The sequence below is a fragment of the Saccopteryx bilineata genome, chromosome 6 (assembly GCF_036850765.1).
Source record: "Saccopteryx bilineata isolate mSacBil1 chromosome 6, mSacBil1_pri_phased_curated, whole genome shotgun sequence".
Lineage (NCBI taxonomy): Eukaryota > Metazoa > Chordata > Mammalia > Chiroptera > Emballonuridae > Saccopteryx > Saccopteryx bilineata.
The window spans coordinates 25243401-25254249 of record NC_089495.1 but is presented as its reverse complement, the minus strand read 5'-3'; the positions used below and the strand labels follow the sequence as shown (position 1 = coordinate 25254249).

At 40.8% G+C, this 10849-nt stretch overlaps 1 protein-coding gene across 8 annotated transcripts in view; it reads right to left on the bottom strand.

Annotated features, from left to right (window-relative positions):
• The window catches only part of NRG1 (neuregulin 1), a 1091963-nt gene that overhangs the window by 4816 nt on the left and 1076298 nt on the right, over positions 1-10849 (bottom strand). For 6 of the 8 annotated variants that reach the window (XM_066235615.1, XM_066235614.1, XM_066235616.1 and 3 more), the window contains 4 exons: positions 8365-8467; positions 6186-6312; positions 3458-3588; positions 2457-2663 (listed from right to left, as the gene is read on the bottom strand). In XM_066235615.1, coding sequence (XP_066091712.1) covers positions 2457-2663; positions 3458-3588; positions 6186-6312; positions 8365-8467 — 568 coding nt within the window. Of the gene's footprint in view, positions 1-157; positions 279-2456; positions 2664-3457; positions 3589-6185; positions 6313-8364; positions 8468-10849 lie in introns of those variants that run through there. The other 2 variants (XM_066235618.1, XM_066235617.1) reach the window with 1 other exon arrangement.

Genomic DNA, 10849 nt, shown 5'->3' with positions numbered 1-10849 from the left:
ACTGTCACTCTCATCATGATTTTAAATAAAAGCATGAGTCAAGACGAGAGGGCACTAAGTCCTGGAAATCTCTCAGTTTATAAGGACCAAGGCTCAGGGATTTGTAAGGGAAAGAAGTATTACTTAAATACTATACCTTCCTAAAGGCCAAGGGGTCTTAGAGAATGAAGCCCAAATGGGGAATGGAGGAAGATCTAAGATGAGTTGCTGAGAGCTGGATCTGCATGCATTTGGATCTGTGTGCCTTGTTTCTCCTTAGCTCAGCTATAAGGTTATGTCTTATGAAAAAAAAAGAGCATAGTGACTTAGATTTATTCCTGATAACAGTGTAACACATTTGTGTGCTTTAAATTTTTCCACGAATTGCCACTTCTTCACATTCGATTTGCAACTATCCATCCCAGTGACCAAGACATCCACAGGTAAGCCTGAGAGAACCTTACGTTGGCTTCGTAGTATGTTCAATCTCTGGTCTACCTTTCATCCAAAACTTACAGCTGCATCGGTCTTTGGCTTATCTTTGTGACTGCTTGAGGGTGGATGTACCATGTTACCTTATGTCATGTTATGTCTGATAATGCTCAGTCTTGTCAAGACATTGAGTGCATTATTTTTCCCATATCACATCCCCCCCAGGATAAGAAGACCTGGCGTGGCACTGAAGAAGATGTACCTTATTCAGAGTGACATTTCTCAGCTTTTGATAATAATGTTACCAATGCACAGCACTAAATGACTTTTCTTCACATTGGAATTCTCAGAGTCTAATTTGACATGACCTGTGATGACACAGGACACCATCAGCTGAACAACTGGGTAACAGGTACCTTATTAACTTTCCTGCTTTCTGGCCATGATTCAGACCTAGAGGGATGTGAGATCTAGCTGTGTCTAAAATGGGAAAGTGTCTAGAGATTGAAATATTTGGGGCTCGAGTCTTCAGACTTTTTGTAAGGAGATACTTAAATTAAGCTCTCTGAGAAATGCTAACCCAAATTCAACCAACATGTACAAGTCATTTATCTTTTCTCTCCATGATCTCTTAGTTCAGTTATATTTTGCAGTCCTAGAATATCTGGGGTGTTCAAGTAAACCTATCACAGTAGGGAAATGTCAGCCTTTAAAGATAAATGTCACATATAGTGATAAAGAAAGAAAGAAATCCCTAATCTCTTTTTCAGGTCTCAAAAATGACTAAAACAGGACAGATAGATTTTCTTAACACATAGAGATATAACTGTATAGATCTAAAGCTAATGTTTTAAGCCTGTTTTGGTCAATACTTACTTTTTCATACATAAACAAAGCAACCTTTAATTTCATATAGCTCTGAAATACCGTGTTGAGAGATTTCATAGAAAGGCCCTTGAAGAAGTAAATAGCAAGTTCTATATGACCCGAAAGCCCAGAACCAGTCATCCTTTCTTTTAAGTTTTTCCTGGTCCATGAGTAAATAAAGTCTATCCACATTATTTCCACTCATGTAAATATCAAAATAAATAGGGCTTTGACATTCTGTAAAGCTTAGAATACAAGTGTCAAAGGTTAGACTGAGATGACACAGCAAACAAACAGGCAAAACACCCCTGGGTTTGAAGAGAAACAAATGACTGCTTACTCATAGGATAGAAATGCTGGTTGGGTTTAAGTATCTGCCAGTTTAGGTGAAAATGGAAACAGAGAATCTATGAATTCAGCATTCTTATTAAACGTTTCTTTCACTTTACTTTCCCCTGTTCTTTATTTTACTTTTGCTTTAATTCTCCCAACCCGAATCCAATCTTCCCAGAAAAAATGCCAAAACATTCTGGAATAAAGGGCTGTATCAGAGGCAATATCTGCTTTGAAAACCACCTGTGAAGACTGCCAGATGCAGCATAGAAAAGATTTATTTATTTATCCCTTCTTGGAATTTCCTAAAAGGGCTACTTTATGGTGGAACGCAAGCAGTCGTTCCCCATGACAGTCAGCAGCTCCAAAGCCCTTGATTTGCTTTAACGGAGGCTGGAAGGTAAGAAGAGTTTTTAGCACATGACAACACGAGGTCAGTTGACCAGAGTTTGGATAACTGGCAAGTTGGAATTAGAGAAGGGTTCTTATCAATCATGGTGCCATCTCTCTAAAGTTACAACTGAGGAAACAGATCCTGAGTGGGCTGAGCCTACGGTCAGAGAGAGCTAGGCACTCCAAGTTTGCTGCACCGTCAACAGGAAATCACTCCAGCTCTTTAAGAGTCTGTTGCCTGTCAGCCAGTGGGACGACGTGAGGAGCTCAGAAGAAATGAGTTCAGTCAAACAAAAAGGTGACTTCACCACCTAGGAGCACTCCTAGAACAGGCAGGTGCTGCCCCTGATTCTCATTAGAGTACATTTCCTTAGGTGAGACTGCAGGTGCTCATGGGGGTTCTCTTACTGGGGTTCGTTCTCCTCTGTAGTAGCTTTGCCCTTCGGTTTTACCTTTCACTATGAGGAGAGTCTCGGTAGGAGTCAGGGGTTTCTCTGGCATGCCTGAGGAAGCTGTTACATTCCCGAGGGCCTCCTATGCCACTAAGACGTCCTCTTGGGCCCCCAGTCGGGCTGCTGTGCCTACTGTTTTCTACTGATGACATCATGATTACGGAGTGGCTTTCTGAAACGATGCTTTCGGTGTGTCCATTGCTCCAGCTAGAGAGGAAATGTGAAAGGCCAAGAGATATTTTTTAAACATTATATTAAAAAAATAGAAATGAAAGAGAATGACTTGACAAATATTTCAACTTATCAGTATTCACTATGACATTCCTTGTCTCAGAATAGAATTGTTATAAAGATACTTGCCATAGAAAAGATCTTGATTTAGATTGGTTTTGTAAGGATGTGGGTTATTTATTTTTTCACTCATTCAACACATTTACTAAACATCACTATGTACTAAGTATTTTTATATTCATCCTGTTCTTGAGTGGCTTAGGTTAAGGAAACACTTGTCCAGTGAGCTACATTTGAAAGTCTACTGTTGTCCTTGGTAGCATGAGTAGATGTTGGTCACCAAGGCATTTGTGAATTTAAGAGTTCACCAATTTAACAAAATTCTCATGTCCATATCCCAGGGCAATACATCACTGGACGACGTCAACTTCTGACTAATATATAGCATCTAAGACAGATATTTCCCAGGGTAGCAATTTAGTGAGTGATTGGACAAGGGTAAAGACAATCTTAAAATGAGAAACAACAATCCTTAAGTATGTGTTCTTTTCCCCTTTTAGATGATGAAAAAATTAAGGCTCAAATTTAAATAGCAATTAAGTGGCAGAGCCAGTTGATGTCCAAAGTCTGTTGTTTTCCAAACCACACATTTAACTCTACTTCACTGCCCCGTACACATCTCCTGTCCCTTTCTTAGGCTGTAATAGCACAAGGAAATGTACAAACACTCATCCTTGGAGAAATGACATGCAATTGTTTTATTCTCCTACCTGTGACTAGGGGTCTGGGTGACAGTAGTGGAATGATGAGTTGTCGAGGTATAGTGACTGGTGGAAAAAGATGTTTCTACTTCTCTCTCAACAGTATGTTCGCTAGAGATGACATTTTTAGATATGTATTGCTGGATAAACAAAGAGACACAACTTGAAGATTCACGTAAATCAAAACTCTAACGTCACACACAAAAAATTTATCTAATACACATGCTTCATAATAAATTTCATTTCTCCAATGGCCAAATAGCAAATCCTATCCTGGCTACTGTGGCCTTTAGACTTGATGAATGAAGTTAATAAATTACTCTTTGGATAGGCCCTCAGTGTAGGCACTATAATCATAACTACATATTATCAGAAACAGTCCTACTTTTTTGTTTTGTTTCCAGTTGTTAACATGACAAGAATTCAATACAAATCTTTACCCAATACTTATTGTTGTCATGGTTGTTACAAGTGGAAGAATTTGTTTAAAGTCTCTATATTTTGAATTACCTAGTGCCCATGTTGCCTAAATAATACCACTGAAAATTTAACTTGTCAGTGGTAAGACTAACAGGGCTACTGAGAGGCTCAAATGACTTCCAGAAGTTGTCAAGGTCACACATCATGAGAAAGCCCCTATACGTGGAGGGCCCAGATGCAGTACAAGGACATTCTACATACTTCATTCTCATCTCCAAATCCCAATAGCTATTACTACCTTCTCGCAAGGAGAGAGGCACATTCTGAAGTTGTTTTTAAATGCTATTTGTATTTACACCATATTGAGTTAAATCATAAGATAAGGTATGGAAAGAAATACTCTTAGACAAAATAGGGCACTTGATAATCTATGGGCTGTAGGTGCTAAAAGAACTTGATATATTCATGGAACTCCCCAAAATATTCAACTTGAATTATGCTTGACATTCTAACTGGTTCTCTTAGAGCAGAGGTCGGGAACTTTTTTGGTTGAGAGAGCCATGAACGCCACATATTTTAAAATGTAATTTTGTGAGAGCCATACAACGACCCATGTACCTTACACATTATCCAATAAAAATTTGGTGTTGTCCCGGAGGACAGCTGTGATTGGCTCTAGCCACCCGCAGCCATGAACATGAGCGGTAGGAAATGAATGGATTGTAATACATGAGAATGTTTTATATTTTTAACGTTATTATTTTTTTTTATTAAAAATTTGTCTGTGAGCCAGATGCAGCCATCAAAAGAGCCACATCTGGCTTGTGAACCATAGGTTCCCAACCCCTGCCTTAGAGGAAAGGTTACTCCATGTGCCTCTCTCTGGGATGTCCAGCCAGCTCGCTTTAAGGAAATATGGCACAGAATGAACTATTTGCAGTCTGTGCACCATTTCACTCTCATTCCTGGAAGGCAGGGTAAGCTCAGTGAATCTAATGAAAATACTATTCATAATTATTCAGCATTTATTAAATGTCACTGAGCGATGTGTTTTATATAGATCCTCTTATTTAACACTAACAGGAACTCTCTGAAGTAGGTATTATTTTTAGGCTTGTTTTCATAATGAACAAATAGGGTTTAGAAAGGTTAAAGCCTGAAGCCCACAGCTTTGAGCTGTGACTGGATTCCAGGCAGTTAACATTCAATTCATAGTGACACCTTATAGGTGTGTCTGTAGTGAGTGCATTTATCAACTGTGCAGAATGTTCTAACGAGCATTGGAACAGCAGCAAAGCATGTTCATATATTAGCACCTTACTCTAGCAGCCTCCCGAAAGTCTTTGCTATAAGACTTACTGGTGGTTTAGTAACCTCCACCTCTGAACTTGGGTCCATGATATATTTGCTCCATACAAAATATACCTTTTTCTACAGGATAGAAAATGGTGGTGCAATGTAATCTTCAAGCATTGCTTATAAAAAGCCAAATATCAGAGGGGGATGAAGAAAACAGGAAGAATTATAGAGGAATTAGAAGAGCAGTACTTCTTAAGCCAGGAAAACTGAGTCCAGCTCTGGCCCTTATCTATAAAATGGGAGGTTTGGAAGATGATATCTAAAGTCTTTCCAGACTCCAATATGCTATGACTTAGTTACATTTAAAACCTGAGTGCTTGGTAAATTTTAAACAAAGTACTTGAATGATTAAGGATACATTTCACCTGGAGCTTTTGGCATCATGTGCAATGAGTCAGGGAATAAGAAAGCACTGTGTTCTTCCAGTGTGGCTGAGAAGCAAGTTTGATAAGTCACTTGACCTTTGCCTGCCCCAATTTCTTCCCTTGTAAATCAGAATCAGCGAAGCATCAGGCACAGTGAAACGCCTCTCACAAAAATCACTCTAACGCCCTTAACTCAGTTATCAATACTAATCAGTGATAGACTGGAGTAGCCTTCATTTTCCCAATTACAAAAATAAAACATTTCCTTCTGATTCTTGTACCATTAATTTTCTTAGTTTTCTTTGTGCTTTTCTATTCTTTCATCCAGTGATGGCCTCCCTGCAGGACAAACCCAACGTTATTATTCCAACCCCTTAATGAATACTTTAGAAGAGGAAATGTGCTGGTTTTACGGTAACCAAATCCACTTTAAAAAATGTTCCCATTATTTTCTCCTGGCAAAACCTTGGATTCCTGGAAGCCGTGGAGATTAATGGCAACAGCTAAGAGCCTGAGAGCTTTAGAAAATAAACTTCAGGGTGCCTGAACAGAGGAGAGATGTTCGGCTTTCGCACTGGCAAGAGTCAACATACATTCACCAGCTGAACGTTCTCGGGGGGCGGGTTGGGGTGGTGAGGGCCGTTCGCTATGTTCACCATGTTGTTGCGCTCAGACCGAAGACTCTGCCGAAGCCGGTCATGAAGCTTTTTCCGCTGTTTCCTGGATGTGAAAAAGGGAGCATTTATTTTTTTCTATTATTTACATTTCTTGGTACAGTCGATTCTTTATTTTACCAACACATAACTCAGGCAGTGGGCTGGTGGTAAGGAAAGGGGAAAGGAGGGTGTGCCACTTCGTCTTAGAATCTGTCTACGGAAAGACATGGAACCATACATTCTCAGCACAGAGATTGAAGAGAGCATCGAACTGGGATGCGGAGGACCCAGCTTCAAAACCTGAGGTCACCAGCTTGAGCGTGGGCTCATCTAGTTTGAGCAAAAAGCTCACCAGCTTGAGCCCAAGGTTGCTGGCTTGAGCAAGGAGTCACTCGGTCTGTAGCCCCCCGTCAAGGCACATATGAGAAAGCAATCAATGAGAAACTAAGGTGCCGCAATGAAGAATTGATGCTTCTCATCTCTCTCCCTTCTGGTCTGTCTGTCCCTCTCTCTGTCTCTCTCTGTTTCTGCCACAAAATAAATAAATAAATAAATAAATAAATAAACAAACAAACAAATAGCCGAATGGGATTCTTACAGAAATTAAACTGGACTGCAGAGAGAGATGACAGAGGAGATGACGAGATAAGTCAGGCTGATACTTGGCTTTCCTGAGCCATCCATCTAGATGCCTACATCCTACAGATGGTCATTTGTCTTGGGTAACAATCTGTGCTGTGCTATTACTGATAAAGCTGATTTCATTTATAATTTGCCCTGTTCCTCTCTTAAATTGCAGTTCATTTTGAGTCTGACATTTTATTTTTAGATTTTATTGATTTTTGGAGAGAGAGGAAGAGAAAGACAGAGAGAGAGAAAGAGAGGGGAGAAGCAGGAAGTATCTACTCATAATAGTTGCTTCCTGTATGTGCCTTGACCGGGCAAGCCCAGGGATTTGAACCGGCAACTCATTGTTTCAGATTGATGCTTTATCCACCGCACCACCACAGGTCAGGCTGAATCTATACATTATACACAGTGTGTGTATATGTATAGTACTGCACATGAGTAAAGATATGTGCATATTTGCCTGCAGATTTTGACACAATTGTAATATAATCCTACTCTAATAACACTTTTCTGTTTAACTAGGTAATAAATATTAAAATACCTAAAAAGACTCATAAGGTTGACTCCATGAAGGCTTATCTCTATCACTTACTCAATTCTGGCACTGAATCCTGGGGTGGTAAGAAAAGACCACCCGTGCCCTTGAATTTATGGCATAAAAGCATATTGTCTGTGTTCTTTAATGCAATGATCAGACCGTAATAATATCCCCATGACTAGTCTTGGCAGGAGAATATATGCAATGAAGCAACAAAACAAAACTGTTGATACTATTTTAGATTTGAAGTGGAGGTTGTATGTCAGAGAGAAAGTGGAAGGAATTCGTGTCACGAAGTAATTATATCTGCTAATATGGACCTAGTTTAAAGGGTCAGACCTAGTGAACACAAATCTGTTTTAATGTTTTTTCTTTTGTTCCTTCAAAGCGAGTTTTGCTTGACTTTCCTCCCAGGAGATTCCCCTTTTATACATCTCATCCTTGAGAACATCTGAACTGGAAACTTAATTAGAGGGAATTGAAAAATAATCAGTATAATTTCCAAAAACAGCATTTCAAACACTACCAAGTGCTTCCTTTATCTTCTAAGCGTTGGTGCAAATTGGATGCATCCTCGGCAGTGTTCGACAAGTGCACTTCTAGCACCGAGCACTCTCCCCTCAGGACGTGGCGTGTGTACCCACATCCTCGCGCGCACACGTGGGTCCCTGCACAAGCCTGCCCTTCCAACTCTTCCTCTGATCATGGGGCTGTGGTCACTCATCAGAAGTCTTACAGACATTTACACACAAATAGGCAGTGCTGTCTGATTACGTGATTAGGAAAGGTGCTCAAAATGGATTCTTCAGAAGAATAAAATAAGGGGAAAAGTCATTCTGGGGTCCCTCTTCCTCTTTTTTTCCCCCACTAGGCTGTGGAGGGGGGTTTCTGCAGAGTCTGCGGTCACACTGCACTCAGGAGGGAGAAGGCGCGAGGAGGAAGGTTTACTTGGTTTTGCAGTAGGCCACCACACACATGATGCCGACCACTAGCAGGGCGATGCAGATGCCGGTGATAGTCAGCACCCTCTTCTGGTAGAGCTCCTCCGCTTCTGGAAAGGGATGAGAGCAGCTGTCAGCGAAGGCCCCTGACACTTGCCAGGACTTACAACTCAACAGTTGGCATGCTGCATGGCATTGTCCATGGTCACAAGAAAATAAATATGTGACAATTCGTTACTTTTGCCGACATACTTAAGGTGCAGAGGACTCTGCACTACATTGGAAGTACAAATAGCAAAGCCGGATGGGCCATTTACAATAAAAAGGAGTATGCCAGAATATTACTTTAATTTAAGCTATAGATTCATATATATTAAATTAGCAAATCATAAACAATGATTATCGAATAACTATTGGGTTAAAACTGTAGTTTTTATTTAAAAATAATCTCTTGTAAACATCTCTTGCAAAGACAACAGGAATCAATGCCAATAAAAGGAGCTGGGATTGGCACCCCTGGGACCCTCCTTTCCTCATTGCTACCCCCCACCCCACCCCACCCCACCCCTAGTCTCTTGATTTCCCAGCTATTTTATATTCCGGTGGTCTTCACAAAGAACCATTTCTAACTTAAGAAAACAAACTCAAAGACATTTGCAAACATGAGCTTGACTTGTAGTTAGCAACAAAATTGGAGCAGGATCCCTATGATGTCACAGTAAAATGTGACCATAAGCCACACAATATAAAGTAGCAAGGCACTGTATCAGAGAAAACCCAATGTGATGGGTAGGATAGTCCTGGGTCAAGGTGAAGAGTTGTTCTTTGGAGGAGAATTATTATTACTTCACCAATTGTACTTAGAGACCTCATCTATCTGTGTAAAGAAACTATTAGCACGCACACACACAAATGTGTCATTTGGAATAGATTAAACATTCCTGCACTAACATGACAAATTAGCGAATGTAAATTACATTCAGGAAGTCTGATGCTTAGACATTTGAGCTAAAAATACTATTGTACCCCAAATGCAACTAGTGTCTTATTCGTGGAAGTCTATCAATTTGCAAAGGAGATTTTTGGGCGGACAACTTGATTATATGGTAGGTTAGATTCTTAATGAGATTGGCTGACTTAACAGTGAACCTGATTCGTTAGGAGCTGAGCTTCCAACCAGCCTAATTACAGTTGTTGGAAGATCGTCTCCAATTCACTGAGAAAGAGAACTCGACCAAGGCATTATAAGCCATGTAAGCTGTACTTGGTTTTCTGCTTAATAAGCTGGTCAAGAGCGGGAAGACATTATACCTAGGAGCGTCCTTTATCTGGACATCGACATGGGGCCTTACAAACACTTTCAGTTTATGTTCTCAGTCTCAACACCACACTTCTTTTCTCTATGAGAGAGGGTAAATGGCAGGGAGCTTTCTTGAAATGAAAAAGTGCGTTTTAATTTCTATGATACAGTGAACCTTATCATCAAACAAAACATTTCCTACAAGCCAAGCCCATGGTAATCAAATTCCAGTTAACAGGTCAGGAACATTGTCAAATTAAATTAATATAGCACTGATTATTAACAGGAGGAGGAGAACAGAAGTCAGCGGGGGAAAGACTAGAAGGCTGCAGAGATTAAGACAAAAACAAACCAAAAGGGTCAGAAGTGGTAAAGAAAAACAAACCGAGAGGACAGACAGACTGACAGAATGACTGAGGGAGGGAGGAAGTCGGGGACAAGGGAAGACAAGGTTAAAAGTGAAGGAGTCATCTGAAGTCCCTGGCACAGCATGCCTGATACTAAGGGAGGAAAAAGAAACAAATAAAAAGAAAGCCGGACGGGGGGTGGGGGGGGTGGGGGGGCTCAGGTAGGAAGCGAAGGTGGATGCAGAGTTGGAAGGGTTACCCCATACAGCATAACTCCTAACCTAGGCTGGCCGGCACGTGGAAGCCACGAGCAGGAAGCAAAGCAGCTGGTGGACTGTGGTGAAACCGTGGCGAGACATTAGAGTGCTGTCACATATTTTTGTGCCGCAAAAGTCAAGTGAGGAGTGGAATGTGAATGCTTCTGTGTTAATCGCTTCTGTCTGCTGCCTTCCCTCCCCCAGAGCCACAGGACAGGGAATTACATTTTATGGGGTGTTAATGTGTGAGTAGAGGTCCCCACCCTCCTCCTTGGACCTGGCACCTAGATCAGTAGTTCGCATGATTAAGAAGCAGAGGCAAAAACCCCCTGGTCCTTCTCCATGGGACCCGGATACAGACCAAGGCGTCCTTGGTTATGGCGAGTTGGTTAAGAAATAAGAGTGTGAAAGTATGATTTTCAAGAAAATGAAGACCCTGCCTTATGGGTCCTTTTCCCACTCACTCTGTTTTTTCTCCTTTTAAAACAATAAGGGTTTTGAAGCATTGACATCTTAACGTAGTAACTGTAGACAAAACTGGGAAATTGCTTCTGCAAAGTATAAAAGATGGGACCTATCCAAGGACGG